At 45.3% G+C, this 24,547-nt stretch overlaps 1 protein-coding gene across 2 annotated transcripts in view; it reads right to left on the bottom strand.

Annotated features, from left to right (window-relative positions):
* Positions 1–24,547, bottom strand: part of MAPK10 (mitogen-activated protein kinase 10) — a 163,106-nt gene that overhangs the window by 39,324 nt on the left and 99,235 nt on the right. For both annotated transcript variants that reach the window (XM_088660576.1, XM_060278429.2), the window contains exons 4-8: positions 24,369–24,498; positions 20,465–20,523; positions 16,285–16,423; positions 15,493–15,658; positions 9,046–9,117 (exon numbers count right to left, since the gene is read on the bottom strand). In XM_088660576.1, the coding sequence (XP_088516702.1) occupies positions 9,046–9,117; positions 15,493–15,658; positions 16,285–16,423; positions 20,465–20,523; positions 24,369–24,498 (566 nt within the window). The remainder of the gene's footprint in view (positions 1–9,045; positions 9,118–15,492; positions 15,659–16,284; positions 16,424–20,464; positions 20,524–24,368; positions 24,499–24,547) is intronic.

The raw sequence follows: 24,547 nt of genomic DNA, 5'->3' as shown, positions 1-24,547 counted from the left end.
TAGGTACTACATGCACAGATCTTATGGGAAAACGGTCCCCTGCAATAATTCCTTTAACTTGAAGGAAATTAAACTGTACCAGCGATAAGGGAGGCTCAGCTTAGCATATATTTACATGTGTTGATTGGGATTTATATAGAGTAAGAACATCAGTCAGAACAAATCTGAAAAATGCCACTGAGCAGCAAATATGGAAAGTAACTAGTCTGCAAACTGTGACATGGATTAAAAATGAAGAATGGGGAAGGGGCATGAAAGGGTGATGTTGCAGAAAAGGCTTGCTCCCATGAGTATTGTGTGAAGAGGCCAGTCCCTTTTGTTTGAAATCTGTTTTTGTTTTTTGCTTTTTAATGTAGGGGCAAAATAGTTAGTTAGCCCTGAGCACACTCACATTTTTAGGGATGTACTTAAGTGTCTGCTTAACAATCTTAAACAAGTGTCTGACCAATGCTATCAACTTATTCTTAGAAGTCCACTGAGCTCAGAGGAACATACACCCAGGCAAATGCGCAAAGGTTTGGAAAACTTCGTCAAAACACATATTTGTAAACATGTGTATCATATAGATCCGGCCAAAGGTTTGAGGGGCAAATTGTCCCTGGTGATGTCCTCTAGGTAGTGACCCTCAACCACCCATCCACTATCTCAAAAGCCAACAATGTCTCAGAGCAAAGCTAAACTGGGTACTTGAAGGCATGCAATTTTCTAGACCCACCCACACACAGGAAGGTAACTAGCCCAAAAGGGCATCAGTGCCAATGGGGCCAAAACACATGTCAACAGCACCCATGGGCCCTGGCCGAGGAGATTGGGGCAAGATAGTTTCCAGAGGGTGCTGGATCAGAAAGCTGGGATTAGCCACGGCTCTCTGTTGAGTCAACACTTGGTAGCATACATGGGTTTTAGGGTGAAAGCTATTATTAAAATCAGCTTCCAGAACGTCTGACTCACTCAATAAATATAAATTAGAAATTACTCACAGTCATGAAAAGCAGTGAAGATAATGCTATAGAAGCACTGCAGTCCATGTGTAATTCATTCCTTTGGATTATCACACTGACTCATCTCCTTTTGAGTCACCCATCTAAGATGCAATATCCTCAGGTGTATCATTCTGTGCCAAGATGTGCTGGTAAGAATTTCAGATTTCTTTGTCTGTGTTTGCTGTTCCAGTGTTACCTCACCATCAATGAGATCCATTATGACACAGATGGAGTGGGAACCTTCAGCAATCCAGATGTTGGTGGATTACAACTCACACCATCCCTGATCACTGGCTGGGGCTGATGGGAGTTGTGGTCCAACAAGATCTGGAAGGCAGCAGCTTCCCCATGCTTGCTTCACAAGAAAGGGAGTGTTGCTGCAGTGTACGGTATTAAATACAAAACCTGCCCCACTCTGAGGAATCAGGGTAGGTACCGAGGAAGAAACTATCAGAATTCCTTGGAAGACCTGGAATAGCTCAGTCAGTAGAGTATGGAACTCATTCTCAGGGCCATGGGTTTGAGCCTCACGTTGGTCCCTTCCAACTCTACATTTCTATGAGCCTATGAATCTTATGTGCTGCAAAAGCTGAAGATAACCTAGGAAACCATCTATAAGAATACAGCAGCCTCCCATTTATCCAAACCTCAGTGAACTGCTTGTCATCACTGTTCCCTCTCTCTTTCATATGTCTGCATTTTCATTCTTCTACCTAAATTGGGAGAATTTCTTAGGCCAAAAGAGAAGATAAAACTGTATGGGGGGGTCAATATATTCATTAAAAAGGGAAATAAATGTTCTCCCAGACCAAACTAACCCTTGCTGATCTCTTTATCAATATTTTTTTCTGGAAATGCTTCAGGCCTGTTGGATACAGGAGGTTCTATTATAACAATGAAAATTTATAGAATGGTGTCTTAGCCAGGAGGAGGTTACTAACCTCTAAAAAAAATTCTATTGCATACGTTTTGTTCCATAAGTGGGGGACCTTTGGCCCTTCAGATGTTGCCAAACTCCCATAATCCCTGGCAATTTGATATCCTAGTTGGGGCTGATAGTTCAGCGAGGAGTTGGAGAAGACAGGCGAACTAATATCAGTGTACTGGAAAAAGCAACGATCACCAGTGTTGAAGGAATGATTCTTCAACATCAACTTTGTTGGACTGGTCATGTTGTGTGGATGCCTGATGATCGTCTCCCAAAGGAACAACTCTATTCCAAATTTAGAAATGGAAAGTGTAATGCTGGTGGTCAACAAAAGAGGTTTAAAGAGTGTCTCAAGGCAAATCTAAAAAAATGAAGTATAAACACTGACAACTGGGAAATACTGGCCTGCGAGCGCTCCTGTTGGAGAACAGCCTTTACCAAAGGTGTCATGGGCTTTGAATACACTCGAACTCAGGATGCAAGGGAGAAACGTGCTAAGAGGAAGGCATGCTTGGCAAATCCTCATCATGATCAACTCCCACCCGGGAACCAATGTCCCCACTGTGGAAGGACGTGTGGATCCAGAATTGGCCTCCACAGTCACTTATGGACTCATTGTTAAAACCGTGTTTATGGAAGACAATCTTACTTGGCTACGAGGGATCGCCAAAGAAGAAGAAGAAGATGGTGATAGTTCAGCATCATCTGAAGGGACAGAGATTCCTCATCCCTGTTCTGTTGCATCACACATAATTTTTCAAGTAAAGGTGTCGTGATGATTGTGAGGCATCCTTGTGCTGTTCATTCCATTCCTCGAGGTACAATAAAAGCCTGCAAGGATTATAAGCACTCCAAATGGGCAGAAGGTAATAAAGGGGAGTGGAAAATGGTACCTAGAGAGGCCCACAACCTAGGAAGGATACGATCCGTGCCAGGAAACAACACAGCACCTTTAATCATTTCTCCCATGATGCACCCTACTGACCACATGTCAACTGAAAACAAAAATGAAATGAAGGTAAACAAGAACAACAACAAGAACAACAACAACAACAAATAAATGAGAAGACTTATCTGGTTGGGTCAACAGAACAGGCATGATTCCTTGTTTCTATGACTCTGGGGAAGAATCAAGTATGACTGATTCTGGAGCTCCTCTCCTTAGAAAGCAGAACCATAAAGTCACAGAAGGCCTCCTGCCCACCGCTGCATCCATCTATTCCTGTCCTCTTACAACCTCCTTGTAGGATATCCAGCAGAAAATAGCTGCTGCAGATACAAGTTGTAGTGGACAAGACGCCAAGGGAGCAGCAGGTGGAGGAGACGCCAAACCCAAACTGAAAGCTCTCCTACTGTGATGTGAACACAACCCTACAGCTCTGATGCTTAAATTTCACTCTCCTGAATAAAAGCTTCCCCAACATTTATGCCTGCAAATAAGCAGCATACTGATGGAACAACCTTTCAAGGAGCGTTTCCATGCATATCCCCACAGAGTGATTAGTTGCATCTGGTAGATACAAAACTGTGGACAATTCAACCTTTCCCCCATCCTTCCTGCCCCCCATCAAGGCCTGATTTCTATCTGTATCTCAGCAGTGAGAAAAGGAAGGAGGGGGATATTTCATTTCCCAAGCAAATGTCCTTCTGAGTGCCAAGATCTCTCTCTCTCTCTCTTTTGCTTTTTAGAAATGGAATGTCCTTTGGGCAATCACTTCTTTGAGTACAAAAAATGGCTTACATTAAACTTTCCAGTTGGGGGAAGGAGTTGAGCAGAACAGAGAGGGGGGGATTAGGTAGCTAGGGGTAGAATGGTTAATCTTTATTGCTAAATATGTCTATACTTGCCTATGTGCACGAGAGTGATGCAGAAAGAAAGAAAGAAAGAAAGAAAGAAAGAAAGAAAGAAAGAAAGAAAGAAAGAAAGAAAGAAAGAAAGAAAGAATTCAGTGAACACAGTAAGACCTAAGGCTAGCTACTGTATGTCACTATGGTTTGTGACCATAATTAAATGACTAATTTAAAAATATAAGTCTCATCTGCATTCTTATAAGCATATTGGTCTCTATCCTAAAGAGATCTTTTTTTCTGGAGACATATGCAAATCACCTTCCCTTTTGCCTGTAGCAAAGGAGCTGCAGTTTCCCCCTTATAAGCTGAAATCCCAGCAGCTAAATGACCAAGGCTTCTAACATAGCATTGCTTAGAAATGTGATTCAGTTGTCTGGGGAATCCACTTATTTGCTGCAGTATAACACCTTTTGGGATCCATAAACTTAACAAAGCCAAATTCAAAAGGTTGCAGGATGGTTTTGCATAGCATGTTGGAGAGCACCTGCTTCAGACTGCGAACACACATCCCCAGTAGGTTGGGGAAGGAGGGGAGAAAGCAGCCCACCTGTGGCGAAATTCCTCTCTGCTTTCCAAATGGGAAAGTAGAGGAAGTGATACCATTTCCGGTTAATCAAGAGCTGAACTGCTAGCCCAGCGTTTCTCAACCACTGTTCCGCGGCACACTAGTGTGCCGCTAGACGCTGGCTGGTGTGCCGCGATGTGCGGCGACGAGAAGGGCGATTTGCATTGTCACGTGCCTGGCGGCCGCCAATATACAGCACTAACCCGCCTGAAAGCAATATTTGGCAAGTGTTTCTTACAGTCATAATTATAATATAGGGCGGCACAGAGTTAAATTTTTTAACCTTTTTAATGGTGGTGTGCCTCGTGATTTTTTTCACGGAACAAGTGTGCCGTGGCCCAAAAAAGGTTGAGAAACACTGTGCTAGCCTGAAGATGACTAACCAAGAAAGAGATCTTGGGGTTGTGCAGATATCTCGAGTCTGCAGTGGCAGGAAAAACAGCAAGCTCCATACTAGGCGTCATTACAAAAAGAACTGAAAACAAAGCAGCCAACATTGTGATGCCTTTGCAGAAATCTGCGACTGCTTGCGTTGTCAATAGTGTGGCACCTCTGAACACATTTGAAGTGCAACCACACCTGGAATGCTGTGTACAATCTCAAAAAAGGGTAGCACTGAAGTGGGAGCAGTGCAGAAAAGAGCAACCAAAGGTTGCAACACATTCCATATGTGGAAAAGCTGGAGCAATGGGTTCTTTTTAAAATTCACTAAGTGGAGATACAATAAAGCAGAGGTAGCCAACACTGTGCCATCCAGATGTTGGTCTGCAGCTTCCATCTTCCCCAGGCAACACTGTCAGTAGTTGGTATGATAGGGGCTGAGACCATCTGACATCTGGAAGGCACCCCATTGACTTCAAGAGCGGGTTTCTAAACAGATGTATGGTGTGGCCAAAGGTGTATGGAGAAATGTGTTCTCCCTCCTCTCTCATAACATTAGAAGCCAGAGATTATCCAGTGAAAACCGATTGGGAGTCGGTTCCCGGCAGGCTAAAGTAGGCACTGCTTCACAGGTGTATTCAGTTTCTGTGACTCAAAGCCACAGGGTGGGGTGGCAGCTGCTAGCTTTCAAAAGCCATTCAAAAAATTAAAGGAATATCCATCTAGGACCAGGGACACTAATACTGGCTGATGGGCACACGATGGAAGAGAACTGACCAATGGGAACATCATCCTGACCTACAACCCGCCATTGAACCCACTTGTTCCATTTTGAATCCATCAGCAAAGCTTGCACCAACATTGTCACAGTTTGGGGGCAGGTGCACTGTTCAGGAAGGGGCAGGGGGACAGACCTCCTCTTCCAGACCACCACTCTATCACCACTTTCACTCAATGTGGTGTATAAAAGATTAGCCACAATAACACTGTAAAAGACGCTATGCTATGCAGAGCACGCTACCCATGTTTGACAGGCTCGTGGACACGGGTGGCACTGTGGTCTAAACCACAGAGCCTAGGGCTTGCCAATCAGAAGGTCGGTGGTTCGAATCCCCACAACGGGGTGAGCTCCCGTTGCTCAATCCCAGCTCCTGCCCACCTAGCAGTTCGAAAGCACGCCAAAAAGTGCAAGTAGATAAATAGGTACCACTCCGGCAGGAAGGTAAACGGCGTTTCCAGGTGCTGCTCTGGTTTGCCAGAAGCGGCTTAGTCATGCTGGCCACATGACCCAGAAGCTGTCTGCGGACAAATGCCGGCTCCCTTGGCCTATAAAGTGAGATGAGCGTGCAACCCCAGAGTCGTCCGTGACTGGACCTAACGGTCAGGGGTACCTTTACCTTTAGCTAAATAGCTCCTGTTAACAACTCAGGGAACAAGTGACACCACTCCAGGTGCGTAACATTTTGTGAAGTTTAAGAATATTTTACTTTTCTTTAAAGAAATTGTGCTTCAAAACTCAACAATCCCATTAAAAATAGTCCTCACGGTCTTCCTTCCTCAGCAATGCCATTGGGGGGGGGGTCCCCCACATTTCTTTCCCCAACTCCAGCCTTTAATCCATTCTTCCGTGCACAACCTCTCCTTTGCACACCTCAAAAGACAAAGATTTGCCCTCCACCCACCTCTGTGCATGGGGCCAGAAAGTTACACTTTAGACCAGGGTCCCCAAACTAAGGCCCGGGGGCCGGATGCGGCCCAATCACCTTCTAAATCCGGCCCGCGGATGGTCCGGGAATCAGCATGTTTTCACATGAGTAGAATGTGTCCTTTTGTTTAAAATGCATCTCTGGGTTATTTGTGGGGCATAGGAATTCGTTCATATATTTTTTAAAATATAGTCCGGCCCCCCACAAGGTCTGAGGGACAGTGGACCGGCCCCCTGCTGGAAAAGTTTCCTGATCCCTGCTTTAGACTGCCTTTGGCCTTTGATATTGCTAAGAATAAAAATGGGCTGGAAACCCAGGGAAACAAGAACCTTGCAAAACTTGCCAGACTCTACTCTCACATTAACAGTGAAACCCTATAGCTGCCTTCTCAGAAGTAAGGTCCACTGAGTTCAATGGGGCATACTCCCAGGTAAGGGAGTATAGGATTGCAGCCTATGTCGTGCAGCATGATCTACAAGGAGGATGGGTGTAGAAGAAGCCTGTAAGAGCCAGAACGCTCCTGTTCTCATCTGCCTCTGCAACCTTCTCTGCAAACTTGCTTTGAGCCAGCAATGGTCTGAAGCATATGCTACATTGCTATGGGGATGCCACAGAAATGGAGATCAGACCCATATGTGCAAATAAAGAGGGATAATTTTGTTTTGAAATGTACGAGTAGGATGCTTGTGTTTATAGGGTGGAATTGCACTCACAGGGCCTTGTTGGCAAAAACATCCGTGTGAAACATATCTCACTGCTTACTTCAATGAGAGACTATCCTATACAAGATATCCTATGGGGACATCTTGAGAAACAAATCTCCAGTTTTACCAAACAAGTATATCGAATTACGGTATCAATATGTGTGCGTGCACATGGCATGCTTCCCTATCTTTTGAGCAATGCCACGGTCCACATTTACTGAGAAGAATACTGTGGTAGCCAGATTTTCCAGGACATTTTTCTGCAGCATGTGGAGCGCTCTTATGCGTTTTGCATAGTGAGAGGTGTATGAGAAGCATCGCCCAAATGAGCATTATCTTCCTCAGAAACTTGGCTTGTTGAAGCCAGAGCTTTACAGGTGCTTCATTACATGCTCCCAAAAACTCCTGCATGGGCAGACTCTCTCCCACCTCAACAGGAGAAGGAGAAGCTCTGCACATAGAAAAGGATCTGTGTATGGAGTTTCGCCTCCCATAGAAGTGAATGGGGAAAAGAATTTTGCAGAGTGAATTGTATGCACACCTTGGCTGAGCAACTGAGATAGGTCACAACAGAACTCAACTTTAATCATCATGTGCGAAAGTTTTGATCAATTCCCCTCACATAAGTGCTGGCGCAAGTGGCCCTCCATATACCTTTTTATGCATGTGCTGGGTTCTGCAGATGTGCGGCTGTGGGCTCATTCATCTGCCAACCTCTTCAGCTGGTTTTCATATGCAAACTATCCTCCTATCTTTCAATAACATCCTATATCCCCAACGTTTGAGAGAAAATGACCACAGCTTGTTGGAAAGGCTGACCCTATGCTAATCACCAAAAGGCGCCAAATATTAATCAGTGCTCACGACCTTATGCTTATCACACCAGCTGTCAAAAGATTTCTCAAGCCAATTTACCCTCCTCCTAGCTCGCTCATCTTCCTTTTGTTTCTTTTACAGCAAAGAAGATGTAAATTTGTGTGTTTTGTTAATATAAATGTGTTTTTATACCTTGCCTACAATAGATGAACTAGAAAGCTTCTTTCTTTCTTTCTTTCTTTCTTTCTTTCTTTCTTTCTTTCTTTCTTTCTTTCTTAGATTGCAGTTGTTTTCATTTTCTAATATTACTTTCACCACCTTGAGAGATGGCAAAAAGAATATCACCAAAGCTCAAAATGAAGAGGGCAAGAGAAGGGTGTGGGTGGGGTGAGCAGAGTTGTGTGTGGTTTTTTTTGGGGGGGGGGTTGTGCAGACCTCATGCACACACACAAAAAAGGAAAGTTCATACTGGAAATCTGGTTAGAAGTTCCATTACTAGGAAGCGCCAAAGGACTGCCGGATCTCTTCTAGGCAACAAATGGGTAAGTCAACACATTCAGAACAAAATGTTGTATCGACTCATATCCGGAGTCTATACAGCATCATGGTGGACCCAGACGAACGATGCATTAGCAAGCAAAAGATTATGATGTCACCACAAACATCAAAAAAATTACAATTTTCAAAACATTCAGCCAAAAGAGGGGAAGGGGGGAAAAACAACAAAGTTTAAAGGAACAAATGGGCCGTTTTCTTTAAAATGCAATCAATAAGAAAAATCTTACAAGTCTGTCATCAGTGGCTGGTTCTTCTATAACCCCCCAAAAGGCGTTAACAAATATAAGGGTAAAAGCATGGAGACCTGCTTGATAGCGTTTGTCATATAGCTGGCGGTTCGGGTTTTGTTTTGTTTCGTTTTGTTTTGCTGCTGATTCCCAAGTGACTCCAATCATAATTAAACACACCCCTAAGATTCAGCTTTTTTTTCACTTCTGTCTTTGTATCCTCCTCTCATATATTGCTTGCTTAATAGGGAAAAGTCAAGGATGAGGCTGCGGGGGATGAAAGAGAAATAATTCGATGAAGGTTGCAGCAAATGGCATAAGGATACAATCCCTTCCTGGAAAGAGGATTTTGTGGCGCACCATTTCTCCCATAATGCATCCTACTGACCATATATCCACTAGAACAGCAGAGACAAGGAAATGAAGAGAGAAAGGGAGGGGGGAGGCAAAGTTAACTAAGACACTTTGGTTCCTATAGCAGAGGGGGGAAAGAGTAGATTGATCAGAGAAAGCACAGATTTATGCACCTTCCACCGAACAATTTTTTAAAACACACACACATACAAAAAAAAAGATGTCATAAACAGAAGAAGCATTAATACCCAGCAAATATCAATCTTATCAGAGTTTTATTCCACTTTTTCAAAAAATCCTGACCTTTTCCTGTTTAAATGGTCCCAATTTAAATGTGTATAATGCTCTTCAGGGCTGCAATCCTAAACATACTTACCAGGGAGTAAGGCCCATGGAACTCCACAGGGCTTACACTTGTGTAGGCATACGAAGGATTGCACCCTACGGATTGTTCCATGTGTGACCCGTCACTTTAGAGTGCTCCTGTGCAAGCTAAGCCACCTGGGCTGCTCTCATTTGACAAGACCATGTGGGGGGAAAGTTGAATGCGTTTGTTTCTCGCTTTTATTGCCACAGGAGAAAAGGCCAGGTTCTAGAACAAAGTAGGCCAATCTGGGGAGAAGGGAAAGGGTGGCACCTAATTATTCCAAGTTAGATCTAGTTCAGGGATGGGGAAGCTGCGTCCCTCCAGATGTTGCTGGACTACAGCTCCTATCATGCCTGACCATTGGCCACACTGCCTGGGACCATCTGGAGAGCCGCAACTCCCCTTCCCTGCATCCAGGAGGCTTTGGTCATGGACGTTAGGGCTGCCATATTGTGAGTAAAAAGGGAATCTGGCTCTGAGGGCAGACGGATGCACTTTGTCTCCCATCTTCCCTCGCCTGCAAGTTCTCTTTGGCATGTTCATACATTATTTCTCCCAGAGGCCACATCCAGGGTTATCCAGCCCACACCAGTTTCTAGTTCGTCTTGTTCCAAGTCTGGGTTAATGCATCTTTGGAGTGACGCTGCAGGCCTCCTGTACACACAGCTGAAGCAGTGTAGGGATGGCTGCCCCTGTGTTGTGTGCACCCACCTGAGTACGCATGCAGTGCACCCAGCTAATATAGGTAGGGCCAATCGCATAGGTCCTTCCCCTATTGCCCTCCTCAGGGTGATGAACATGCACACGATTGGTCCAACCCATAAGGTTCTGGTACCTGCACACACGTACAGCAGTCACAAGTTCCTTGTGAAGAGGAGTGGATTGTCAAGCTACTCTGTGAATTGTAGCTCTGTGAGGGGAATAGGAGTCTCCTAAGAACTCTCAACCCCCCTAAGAAACTACAGCTCCCAGAATTCTTTGGGGGAAGCCATGACTAATTAAAGCGGTATCATAGTATGGAGTGAATGTGGCCTTAGGTGGAATTTACACATATATTTTAAAAATGTTCTGAAGATGCTTTTTTTTAAAAAAAAAAAAGAAGCGTTTTGAAAAATACATTGAATTTTCCATAAGGCTCGCCATCACCATCTAGTGTCACATTGCACTTAAAACACACACAACACGTTTTATTTGAAGCTGTATAGCTGAGTTCCTAGTCTATAATGGGCAGGATTCAATGGGAGATGCACAGCAGCATATGCAGGAGGGGGAACACAGGCAACAGAGGTGGAAGGAGCAAGAAAACCTTGCAGTGGTCACACTGCCAGATTTACTAGGCAGTGTACAGGTCTGTACAGCAGCCTTCGCCACTGGGGCAGATGGGAGTTGTAGTCCAACAACATCTGGAGGGCATCAGGTTGCAGTCTGGCAACTTTAGTAGCACGGGGTCCCAACATGAGGATAGGGCAGCCATACCCCTCCGATATCAATATTCAGAGGCCCAGCATTTATAGCTGGCGATAACCGATTGGTCTAGCCAAGGCCTCATTTATACCATACATTTAAAGTACAACGATACCACTTTAAATGTGCATGGATTCCCCCAGATAATTCTGGGAGCTGTAGTTTGTTAAGGGTGCTGGGAGTTTTTAGGAGACTCCCCTCTCCCAGAGCTGCAATTCCTAGAATTCTCATTGAAGAGGGATTGATTGTTAAACCACTCTGGCTCTTGGAGGGGAATAAGGGTCCCCTAATGACTCTCTCTTAACAAACCACAACTCCCAGAATTCTCTGGGGGAAGCCGTGACTGTTAAAAGTGGTATCATAGTGTGTTAAATGTATGGCGTGAACACAGTCCAACAGGTTTCGCTTTTTCTGTCCCACCTTCTTTTTCTCTCTCCAAAAGAAACAAAAACGAACACCAGCCAAGTCCTTTCTTTTGACAAAGGTGAAATGCTTCGTTTTGGGGTGGGGTGGGGAGGGAAGGGGTGGTACTGGGTGCACAGGGCAGCAAAAGCCTGCCTGAAATACTGGCATCGCTCTCACTTTTAAAGGGGGCGGCAACAGGGCAATTGGGGGGGGGGCTTTGGGAACAGAGCGCATCAAAATAGTGGGGAAATATAGCATCCATAAAGTCAGGTGCCAAGAGAAAATGAAAGCATGAAACTGGCCTTAAACAGGCAAGATTGCATGGTTGGAGAGAGATTAAATCCAAACGTACCAAAATATCTGCCTCCTGGAATTTGTGCTGAATAGTCAAATAGAGAGGAAAGCTGAAAATTAAGCGCTCTCTCTTTACAGATACTGAACTGCACCATGCACTTCCACAGATTCAAAAATTAGATGTCAAAAACAGCCAAATCGTAATAGGCACTAGTCCAGAGTTGCCCAAACTTGAGTTTCAGCTGTTGTTGGACTACAACTCCCATCATCCCTAGCTACCAGGACCAGTGGTAGTTGTAATCCAAAAACAGCTGGAGACCCAAGTTTGGAAAACCCTGCACTAGTCAAAAGCTTTCCCCCTCTCGGCTTGGCTTCCCTTGCTAGGTAAGTGCATGTACTGCTATGAAGCAATAACTGGATTGCTCATTCTACGACAACCAATTCTGCCATTTGCAGGTGCTTACGTAATCAGAATTATTGGGAGAATTGCCCTGATTGTGTGATTCCTTGAGGGAACTGCAGAGCCTGTCAGTTCAATGAAAAAAATGGACAGGTGGATCTACTCCACCCATCAAAACCTACTCATGCAGAGCACCTTGAGCTCACCTGAGGACAAACAGAGCTCTGGATCAAAGGCAACATCTAAACTCAACTTAGCTTTTCTGGAAGTTGCTATAGCAATCTTGATTAAGAAGGTTTCAAAAGTATTTACCCCTAAATTATTTACTTTAAGCTGATAACAGCACTGTAGTAGAATCACCTTCAGCTCTGGCTTTTAAACTGATAAACACAAGGTGTGCTGGAAATGCGGCCCAATCATTACCAAATTTAAATAACAAAGAAATCAGACTGAAATAGCTATCTAATTGCTAGTTTGCAGATTGCAGCCAAATGTTAGTTGAAGTGCTGCAGTATGCTAATTAGATTCCACAAATTAAAAATGGAACAATCTGGAAGTTCCCTGTTACATTTAACATCAAAAGGGAACCTTTGTTTTCAGATTACTTGGGAAAGATTACTTGGGGAGCAGAAACAGACTACTGTAATGGATTTATCTCCATGGTGTTACTTGCTCATCCTTCTGCAAAATTGGTTGCCTAATATTTATGAAGCACTGATTTAATACTGTGCTACCGATAGGGCTTTTGTTTTTTAAGCACACAAATAAATGGTTGTTGATGTGACAAGATTATTGAGCACAACAAAATAACACTACCCCTCCTTCCTAGAAGGTCAGTTTGATCAGAATTATTCTTTTGGTTTGGGGGGGGGGGTGCTGTTGGGTTATTGTTTTTATTATGTATTTTGTGGTTTTATATCTTGATTTTATTCTGTGAATCGCCCTGAGGCCCCTGGGAATAGGGTGGTATATAAATTCAATAAATAAAATAAAATGAGCATTTCACATCTAGATTACAGCACTGTAATAGTCCTGTACTCTGCCTTGGATACTTGAGATGTGTTTTCAGGACCCACAACTAGGATTTGTTGAACCATTTTTAATACAGTGGTACCTCTACTTATGAATTTAATGCGTTCCGAATGCACATTTGTAAGTCAAAAAAAATTGTAAGTTGAATCCCATAGGAATGCATTGGGAGAAAAAAATTGTAAGTCGAAGCAAGCCTATCTAAAAATTCGTAAGTAGAAAAAATCCTATCTAAACCGCATCCAAGATGGCGGACGGAGCTCCGTTCGTAAGTAGAAACATTCGTAAGTAGAGTTATTCGTAAGTAGAGGTACCACTGTACTGAATTTCAATTTGTTGTAACCCACCCTGGGACCTGCAGTTGAAGGGGTTGAAGGATTATTATCAGCAGAATAATCAGGGCTTCTTCTTTTTCAGCTGGAACCTATTGCACCTTTCAGCTGGGCCCGGGAAGAAATAGGGGGAAGAGACCTGACCAGCCTCAGCAAAGCCCCTCTACATCTCTGGTTCACGAGAAGACTCTCCCCAGAGCCTAAAGGGGATGTCCTCTAGGGCCCCGGAGAGGTGCAGGTGAGCTGGAGGTGCAGGGGCAGCTATGCTGAGGCTCTTAGGCCTCCCAGCTAACAGCTGACATGCAGGAAAGCTGCACCAGCCCTCATGGAGCCTGACAGGCTGCGTTGCGGGGCTGCCGCCACCGCCGCCTTCACATGGGCAGGCCACCTCTTCCTCCCAGGGGGAAAAGTAAGCACAGGGCCTGACTCTATAAGGCAGTTGCAGCCAACTCTGGCTCATATAATCACTGAGCTTGTCAGTGACGCTCATTGCTTTTTGATGAAAACTGTTTCCCCGTCTTATTTGGTGGAGAGTCTGTAGCAGTTACAGCTAGGTGAAAATGAAAAAATAGCAGCAACCAATATAGGTGTTAATTTTGTGCCATCCCAAGTTCTTAAAGGCTATGAGCTAGACCCTGGATTCCTGATAAGATAAGGTTTATGGGATTGTTCCAGAACATAAATATTTTCATATGTTTTTATCCAAAGTAATAATGCCAAGGCCATCCCTTGGATAAGCTGAGTTAAATTTGAAGTAGCCTTGCATTCCTGTCTAGAGGTGAGTTGTAATGTTAAAATTGGTATGTTTCCAAAGCTTCTTAAGCCCCAGATATGGGATACTTGCTCGAGTGTGTCCAAAAATGTTTGGCATAAAATATTTTAAAGAAACAAAATGTTTGTCTACTGCCTTCACATGATTGAGGTATCGGCCCCTACCCTCAAGTTTACCTTGAAAATAAATTTCCCAAAACTACTTTGGATTAGCGCTTATGTGCACAGGCAAAGAGAAGTTGATTATATTGGCCATAAATCTTAACTAAGATGCTTTTGGCACTCAAAAGTCTGCTATTGCAGGTTGGGGACCTTACAGTGCAGTAGAAAAAGTGGTGCAAAGAAAAATGGAGAGAGAAAAATGGGGGTGCCTTGCACTCAATCAGGAGACTCCATTGGACCCCACTAGATTCATGAATGGAAGGAGCCCTGCCATTGGCAGAGGACAAATTGGGATCCAAGCCATTGTCTACCATTTGCTATAGAACCCTGCCTAGAGCTAGATTCTCGTCTGCTTGCCTTGTTGATTTTGTGATACCAATGTTTTCTCCTATGCAACCAGAAAAACTATATCACTTAGAGAACCTCCCTACTTGCAGTGCCGTGGGCAGCAAATAAAATGATGCGAATACATGCCATCTAACACAGTCTCCTAGGCTGGAGATAATTTGATGTAAGTTTCTTTTGTTGCAATCATAATTTTGTTACTGTTTCTCTGTGTTTTGATTTTATAATATGTTTTCTCAGCCACAGGGCTGGATGTTGTTCACCCGTTTTTATTAGCTTCATGGCAACCCATGGTTTTATGCACAAAAAATTGAACTGAAACGAATACAGGTCCGAGTTCCTTTGTTTTGAAAGGATGTGTGCTCCTAGGGCAACAATTTATTAAGGGGGACCATATTTGGAATCGAGGAAGGCTGGAAATATTTGGGTCACACCCACTGCCCGCCCAAAGAGCGTTTTAATATTTTAATTCACAGTGTGGTGATGAAAAGGTCTGTTTAAATTCCCTCCTTATAAACGTGCCTCCAATGATACTGGACTGGATGCAATGAGATAGCGCATCGTATCCGATTTGGGTGTTTCTTAACTTCAGTAATATCTGCATCATCCTCTGTGTTGCTTTCCTGCCTATAATAATCAGGCGTGGCGCACAACCCTAGGTGTTTCAACCAGCCATTGCAGTAGGTGATTGTGTTGTTCGTTTCACGCTGGCGAAAAGTTTCACCAGGTGATATCTGTGCAATAAGGTTTTGTTAAAGGTACATGAGCTGCCCATGTCATTCCTTCCCATCCAGCTGGCAGTCTCAGCCTTGCTAACATCCCATACGCTCACATCACATGTATATCCTACCATTCTCCTTGTAGCCCATTCCCAAGATGACCTCCGGTGCTCTGTAATAACGTGTGACCACATAAGGAGTCATCATGAAGCTAGTGCCTGCGGTCCTGGCCAGTCCAAAATCCAGGATCTTCAATGTGCAGTCAGATTTTACCACAATATTACTTGGTTTTAAATCCTGAAAGAGATGAGGGAGTGGGGGGGGGGGCGGGACAGGAATGATGAGTTCTACCTACAAGACTCAGTAGGTATACTTTATATCACAAATGCCACAAAGGCGCGGCTGTCCCTGTTCTGTGGAACAGTATTTTCTGTGAAGATAAAACAGGCACTCACTATCTGCACTTCACAGAAACAACTGAGGACATTTTTTTGTTCCAAAAGCCTGGATGAATTGGTCTCCGACATGGCTGCTGTGTACTTGGTATTGTTTTCAGCTGTTTTTATTGCATTCTGTGCATTGCCTTGAGGGGCACGGGGAAGGCGATTTGTTAAATAATTTTATCTGCTTTGGCGGTCCTGCAGGACTGGAGAGGATACCCTCTGAGAGAGATGAATGACCCAAGAGGGGGCAAATGGGCACAGTATGTGACCAGAGGTTGGTCATCCGAAGAGACAAGGGAGGTGGTGTTTGCTGTAAGAACAGCACTGCCCCCAAGGTCCCCAGGTATGGGTATAATAGTATATTAGAAGCTAAAACTGGGCACGCTCCAAAGAATAATGTTTTGTTTTTTTCTGTTCTGTAGAAGGACATTTGTCCTTTTTTTGTGTGGTGACGGGGGGGGGGGTGGATGTCTGGCTTACCCTGTGAATGATTCCTGCAGAGTGAAGGTGCTTGATGCCGCAGAGCATTTGGTAGAGCAGGTAAGACATTCGCTCGTGGTCTAGCTCCATCTGAATCACCTGGCACAAGTTGGCATCCATCAGCTCCATTACTAAATACCTAAAGAGGAAAACAGTGCCATGTAATAATCAGCACTCATCGTGGATCAGATACACAGCAGGCATAGGCAAACTCGGCCCTCCAGATGTTTTGGGACTACAACTCCCATCATCCCTAGCTAACAGGACCAGTGGTCTGGGATGATGGGAACTGTAGTCTGAGAACATCTGGAGGCCCGAGTTTGCCTATGCCTGAGATACAGCAACGCTCTTGTATCTGATGTGTCCATCAGAATTCATTTTGCTGGGTATCAGAATTAAACAACCCCCCCCCAAAAAAAAAAATTCATAGAATCGTGATGCAGCTGAGAGTACGGAGTGGGTGAGATGTCACTGAATGACATATTTAATGTAAGCATCCTTTTTCTCTCTCACCAGCATCATTTCATTCTTCAGTAACTAGTGTGGCAAGGGGCATACATTCTGCATGTGGACCGCAGCCTTGCACACCCTTGTCTCTTTCTCCTGCCCCTCCTGAAGACCTCATTGTGTGACGGCTGTGCTCTGCCTTCATATTTGGAGGCAGCAATGCTTCTGAAGACCCGTTTCTGGAAACTGCAGGAGGGGAGGGTGCCCTTGAGCTAAGCTCCTGCTTCTGGTTGGCCACTGTATGAACAGGAAGCTGGACTAGATGTTCCATTGGCTGCTCTTCTGTTCTAAGGAGGTTGCCACGTAGCGTGTCAGGCCAGAATTCAGTACGGTCTTCTCTGACCTGCATGGGTTCGGCTGCTGGCAATCCTTTTGATTTCAGATGCCAGAGATCGCAGGGGGAGTGTTCTGCCACTGAGCTTTGTCTCCATCCGAAACAAAGGCTTTTCCTGGACCACCCTAGCTCCAGCTTCGCCGCTCCTCTTTCACTATGACTTTTATTTGCTTATCCTCAGGTCCACATTAGGAGTGTCTGACCCATCCTCCATTTTGCCTGCCTCTTGCAAATTGCAAACCTTGCAGCGAGGGACTGCAGACAGTCAAGAAACCTTCAATAAATAATTGTGGGGGGGGAGTTGATTGATAATTATTATGCAGATACAACAAAACGAAATAAAAACAGTGCTGGCTTGTTATGCCAACACTGGAAATCGTGGAATGGGATTGGCTAGGGAATTCTAAATTCTAAACGTTGCTGGAGATTTCATTTACATCCCAGTGGTTAAAGGGATAGGGTAGCTGCTACTAGATATGGGGGAAACAGGGGCATAGGAAGATAGCGGCGGTAGGGGCGGGCTGCCCTGAGCGGCGGGCTCCAAGGGGCACCATCGGGGGCGCCCACCCTGCCCCCAAAACGCGCGCCCCGCCCCCAGAATGTGTGTCACGCCCCTCCGGGAGGTGTGCCACACCCCGGAATGCGCACCACACCCCTCCAGGAGGCGCACCACGACCCTGGAACGCGCACACCGCTCCTGGAACGCGCGCCCCGGCCCTTCGGGAGGCGCGCCCCACCCCCGGAACGGGCACCAGCCCCGTCCCCGGAGCATGAAGCTCTGCCACTGGGGGGGAACCCCTGAAATTTACCTTGCATTAACTTGGAAATTACTCAAAATGCCCCCCAATCAAATACCCCATGGTAATTTTTCTTAGTCAATTTGAAAGGCTTGGGGAAATTGCCCACCCATCTCTGCTACCCCTCCCTCATCCCCCAAATCCATCCCCTGCCATGCCCCAAACAACTCCACCTCTTTCCTCACAGGCAACTGGATGGTGGAAAGAAGAGCAGAGAAGGAGCATAGAGAGAGTTTTCTTCTCCATCCCTCCCCTCCATTGCCTCACCACACTGAGTAAGAGTGTGCCAAGGCACAAGGGATTATGGGAGATTTAGTTTCCCCGGCCGCTTCTGCAATTGCCAAGGGCATCGCAGAAGAGAGTTTTAAAAACACTGACATATCACAGTGTGAAGAGAACAGCTGGTTCCCCTGCCAAGATTTTGCCCTTGTGTTATAGGACACAAACTATGTATAGTGCATAGTGAAGGAAATTGTGGTTTGTTTTGTTTTTAAGGCAGCAGAATGAGGAGAGTTTGGCCAACTAAGAAACACTTCTGATTACCTTAAATATTATTCAGGTCAGGTTCTCCTTACGTGCCAAGCAACGGCGGACAATGCTCAGTGGAAATACTAGCAATTCTCTGTTTTGCCCCCAGGTAAATGATTTTTACAGTCATAGGTTATCGGAAAATAAATATGGAAGAGGGGGGAAATGTTTCTCCTCCTTCCTTAAAAAAAAACACGCCACAAAAATAACACAAGGAGATAATTTCAGAGTGTTTTATGCACCTTTCAGAAGCCTACACACCTCGGGGAGTTCTGAGGTAACAGGCGCTGCCTGAGAAAGCTATCAACACAAAGGAATCAAAAGGAGCTGCTTAGAGCCGTTCAGATTCCTTTGCATGTCTGAACATGTTCAGACCCCCCTCACGACCACAACCCCACATCCTGCATTTTCTCAAGCACCTCTATTAAGATGCTCAGCATACATTTTCCATTTCTACACTTCTAAATCGAGGTGGAAAGTGCTTTCTGACATACCTAAAAGCAGTAGGCAGATAGTCTTGAGTTTTCCTACCTTGACTTTTTCTGATTCTTTTTTTTTAATTGCTTGCACCTCTTTTCAAAACACATTATTTCATTTTAATTATTTCCATTATATAAAACCAGCATCCATAATTGCTGGTCATTCGCTTCTTCTTTTCACCCCTACTCCTCTTGTAGGTACAAAATACAGGAATGACACAGAAATGGGAAAAGGTTGGTTCCATCAGGTCACCACCTTACGGATTTCTGGACATGAGGCAGTTTCTGAGGAGAAGGAGCACTTTCCGTTCAGCTATTCCTGAGTTTTAGTTGCGCCCCAAGGCACCCGAGCCACAAAGTTTCCAGGAGAACAGTAAATCACACTGACAAGGAATATTTGGTTTATGGGTTCAAATAGGCCACAACTTTATTGGTTACAGATGTGAGCAGTTTGGCTTAGGCATTGGGGTGAAGCCAGGCTATATCTTGACTCCTGGCAGGGAGTCCACAGAAGGGTAAACCACCGATGGAGGTGCCGTACAACTTTTGTCAGATAGTGGCACCCCGAGGGGTCACCGTAGGGGCTGTTACATGGCCCCAGCTAATGCCCAGGCTTCGGACAGTATTCCCACCCCAGATACCTTTAACAGGATACCCTTACCGAGGAGGGGCAGGCGAGGCAACAACTTCCCCTCCAACCAAACGAAGGCTTACACAATACCCAAGAGACAAGGAAGAGGGAAATAGCTGGGCACGCCGAGTCTAAATGGCCCGCATCCATACCCACTCTGCCGGCTGATAGCCTGGGGTTGCCTTGCAACTCTGCTGGTGCAGCCGGCAGTGATGTTAGGGGGAACGCAGTGGCGTCACAACAGGGGGCGGTGCACCCCAGATGCCATGTCTGGGGGGGGGGTGACAAGAAGGCAGCCATCACACCACCGCAGCCACATGTGGAGGATCCTCCGTTCGTGGCTGCAGCCGCGAGCAGAGGATCCCGGCGCCGGCAGCAAACCGCTATGTACAGTGCATGTGCAGCGTCACACACATGCGCCGTACGTAACAACGCTGTGCATGTGCTGAACATAGTGGTTTGCCACTGGCGCTGCTTGAGCGCCATACGGATGGCAGTGGGATCCCTCCATTGCCGCTACAGCCGCGAGCAGAGGATCCCGGGACCGTCTGTACAGCGCTGGAGTGGCGCCGCTGGCAAACCGCTATGTACAGCGCATGTGTGACATCGCTACATACGGCACATGCGTCGTACATAGCGACATCACACATGGGCCCTATGTAGCGACACCCTGCCCCGGGTGTCACGACGCCTTCGTTCACCCCGGGGTGGTGGTAGCGTACCTCCCCCCCCCCACGCCGGAAGACTTTGAGGCTCAGCTGCCCGTGCGCAACATTGCCCTCCGATACAGAGGAGAGCGGATTGTTCACTGGAGAGTACAATGCCTACTTCTCCCTCATTCCTCTCCCCCCCCCCTCCCGCAAATGGCAAAGATTTAGGTTTTACTTTTGTCCCCATTACTTACACATCCTGGAACTCCTCCAGAGATTTCTGTGGTGTGAAGACATTTAATAAACTGATAATCTGAAAAGCAGGGAGGGAGAGAAGGAGAGAGCGGGAAAGAATGATAATAAAACATTAGGAGTTGATCAGATTATGACAGATTGCGCTACTGAAATTGCTCTTTAAAACTGTTCAGTTTACACCAATCCATCTTGCTGTAAGAGTGCATATATATATATATATATATATATATATATATATATATATATATATATATATATAACAACAACCCACAAGCAGCAGATTACGAAGGCATATGTTGCAAAGAAAGATATTGTTTTGAGAATACCGTGATTGCCTGCGTTTGATTCAAACAAAAGCGGAGCAAATTCCGCCTCTAAACTGGGAGTTCAGCCTCGTTGGAAGCAAACATGTAGAATTTGCTAAGCCACGAGACGTCGGTGATATATTAATGATGCTCGCCAGGGAAGGACAGGCAGGTGTTGAGGCTTCAGAGAAACAACTTATTAAAAGCAAATGGTTTCTTTGTTTTTTGGGGGGTTTTTTTAGGGGTGCAGGATGTTACTGTGATCCACTGCTACTAATAACTTCTGCTACTGCTGCCACTATTTGGCAGTTGTAGTTTAGGTTGCACTTAAAAGCTGCTATTGTCACTCCCTTTAGTTAGTGCCTACTGCAAGGCTGAAGGATGTACCCCAGCCCAACTAAATGTATTCTGTACACACCAGCCCTTTTGAGATGCAGGTGTCAAAATGAAGCTGGTCATTGGCAGTGCTAGAGGTTGGGAGTAACTTCGAACTAATACAGGATATGGTTCAAATATCGTCTGCGTTCTTGTTTTGCTCTGTCAAACAGTTGGCGGAAACTGCTCTGATCTGGCCTAGCACACAGGAGTAAACTCATGGAGCCCCTAGGCATTAAAAAAAATGCCACAAGGTGTCTATTTTGCAATATATTTCATGAATGCTTCATCTTCTGCCATCTCATCGGTGGATGGCAACCCACCTAGCCCCTCCCATGTCCGTTTCATCCCTCTCGCATTATGGGTTCCCACAGCTCTCTTGTCCTAACTTTACCTAGACAGTGGAGTCTTCCTTTCATTCCTTCATCTCCCCATCTGCAGCACCACCCCTCTTCCTACGTTGTAAGGGGGGTTGGACTAGATGACCCTTGGGGGTGCCTTCCAACTCCACAATTCTTTCCAGCTTTGCTCCTTTCTCTTTTCAAGATGGCTGAATAATCCATTGCTGCCAAGAATCCTGGAGCTACAAGGTCCCCCTGACTCCTGGCTCAGTTCAATAAGTCAGTTAGGGAGTAGGTGGGACCCTTTTTTTCAGCCAGAGGGCCACGTAGTAGTGAGTGTGGCAAAAATCGGCAAGAAAGTGGAATTATCCTAGTTCAAGGTCACATTCCAGCCTGGCAAAAATCATGAGAGGAGGGTGCAGAGCAATGATAGGGCTAGGCACAGTTCTGAGGCCTGGGCAGAGAGGCCAGGAGAGACATGTTTGGCCCTCAGACCTGCAATTCCTCAAGACATTACTTAGGGAATCTATTTCCCAGACTTCCCAGTGGGAAGCTGAGCATACATGGAAGGAAGTTTAAAAACCACCATTTTAAACGACTATTGCCAATATGAACCAAATTATCTGCAGCTGTGACATATATATTCGATTCACTGGAAATGTTAGCCTCTTAGGCACTCTGCGGTAATTACAAGTGAAGGGGGCGGGGGATGCGGACTTAAGCATCTGAAATGTATAAAATTTGAAAGCACATTATTAAACCGTTAATTGAAAGAATGAACAGGCAACATCTGAGCCTGGAAGATGAGAGAGCACCTGTCCTTTTGACAGCCCTTCGCACAAGGTAGCTGCACATTGCTACCCTCTCAATCTTCTGATCTCTGTTTGCTCTTGATTTCTCCCTGAACTGGACTACATGCTTGCTTCTGATCCTTCCAACTGGCCCAGGCCACATTCACACACCATATATTTAATGCACTCTGATTCCACTTTAAACAGCCATGAAGAATTCTGGGAACTGCAGTTCTTTGAAGGGTACTGAGAGTTTTTAGCAGATGTCTACTCCCCTCGCAGAGCTACAATTCCCGCTCTGAGGAGTTTCTGACATTTCCTGTTTGGCAGCTTCTAAAATGATGAAGTTTGAAGAATTCAGAACTGAGGTGGGGGCCGGATCATTTTCAAAACCTAAATTTTAAATTTTGTATTTGGGATTTAAATGGGAAATATGTATGTTATTTTATTTTAATGTTAATTTCTACCCCATCATCACCATCTTCATCATCATCATCATCATATCATAATAATCATCATAATAATATTTATTATTTATTATTTATACCCCGCCCATCTGGCAGGGTTTCCCCAGCCACTCTGGGCGGCTTCCAACAGAAAAATAAAATTAAAAAATCAATTAAACATTAAAAGCCTCCCTAAACAGGGCTGCCTTCAGATGTCTTCTAAAAATCTGGTAGTTGTTTTTCTCTTTGACATCTGATGGGAGGGCGTTCCACAGGGCGGGCGCCACCACCGAGAAGGCCCTCTGCCTGGTTCCCTGCAACTTGGCTTCTCACAACGAGGGAACCGCCAGAAGGCCCTCGGTGCTGGATCTCAGTGTCCGGGCAGAACGATGGGGGTGGAGACGCTCCTTCAGGTATACTGGACCAAGGCCATTTAGGGCTTTAAATGTCAGCACCAACACTTTGAATTGTGCTCGGAAATGTACTGGGAGCCAATGTAGATCTTTCAAGACCGGTGTTATGTGATCTCTGTGGCCGCTCCCAGTCACCAGTCTAGCTGCCGCATTCTGGATTAGTTGTAGTTTCTGGGTCACCTTCAAAGGTAACCCCACGTAGAGCGCATTGCAGTAGTCCAAGCGGGAGATAACTAGAGCATGCACCACTCTGGCGAGACAGTCTGCAGGCAGGTAGGGTCTCAGCCTGCGTACCAGATGGAGCTGATAGACAGCTGCCCTGGACACAGAATTGACCTGCGCCTCCATGGACAGCTGAGAGTCCAATATGACTCCCAGGCTGCACACCTGGTCCTTCAGGGGCACAGTTACCCCATTCAGGACCAGGGAGTCCTCCACACCTGCCCGCCTCCTAAAACAGTGACCTCATGCTTTGCTACACTGAGAATAGCTGCGTGAACCAAACTTATAGGAAAATGTCTTGCTGAGGGAGGGGGAAGAGAGATGGTCTGATCTGTGCTGGAAGAGAACTGTGCCCTTTACCATTTGGTGAGGAGGCTGCAAAAAGAAAAGGGTACGAAAGAAAGGGATAAAACTAAAGAAAAAATCCACTTGAAAGAGAACACAAGGTTCATTCCTCTACTGCTTTACCCCACGTCAGTGAGTTCCGACCTTGACCTTAATCCTGATGCTATTCACATAAGCACAAATGTTATCCAGTATTAGCATATACCAGTTATGTAGCTGTGGTCGGGATAATAAGCACACAATTGATCTATTGCTGCACAAGAGAATGGAAACTGAATTGGTTTTCCACTCCTCTCCACAGGACTTTCATGGGATTTAAATAGGAGGAGATCTCCATAGTGACAGCATAATCAAATATGCTGATCCGAGGCTCAGCGACTCAACTCTCTTTTGCCAACGAATAGTGAGTGCAGCTAAGCTTTTGCCCTTTCCCTGACACCTACTTTTGGGAAGGGAATAATCCAGCTCTGATCACACCCATACCTCCCAAATTCATGCAGACACTGCACAACTATCAAGGGAGTAATTCCCCAGAACAACAAGCAAAACATAATCTTGTTTTTAAATCAGGGCATAACATTATCTCTCTCTCTCTCTCTCTCTCTCTCGGTTTGCAGAGTCAAATGTTCGTACTTCTCAATCCCACCACCGAAAGAAAAACTCACATTTTTGTGATTCACACACTTCATGAGGACTAGCTCCCTGTAAGCTCGCTTCGCATGTGTTTGATTTTGAAACGGCCTGCTGAGCTTCTTAATGGCCACATTTCTGTCGAGAACAGCATCATATGCAGCACTGGAAAAATAAAAAGGACAAGAATACAACTATTACATCATTAAATTCA

This window comes from Zootoca vivipara, chromosome Z1, assembly GCF_965207765.1.
Source record: "Zootoca vivipara chromosome Z1, rZooViv2.hap1.1, whole genome shotgun sequence".
Lineage (NCBI taxonomy): Eukaryota > Metazoa > Chordata > Lepidosauria > Squamata > Lacertidae > Zootoca > Zootoca vivipara.
The sequence above is the reverse complement of the archived record's forward strand: the minus strand, read 5'-3'. Positions and strand labels throughout refer to the sequence as shown.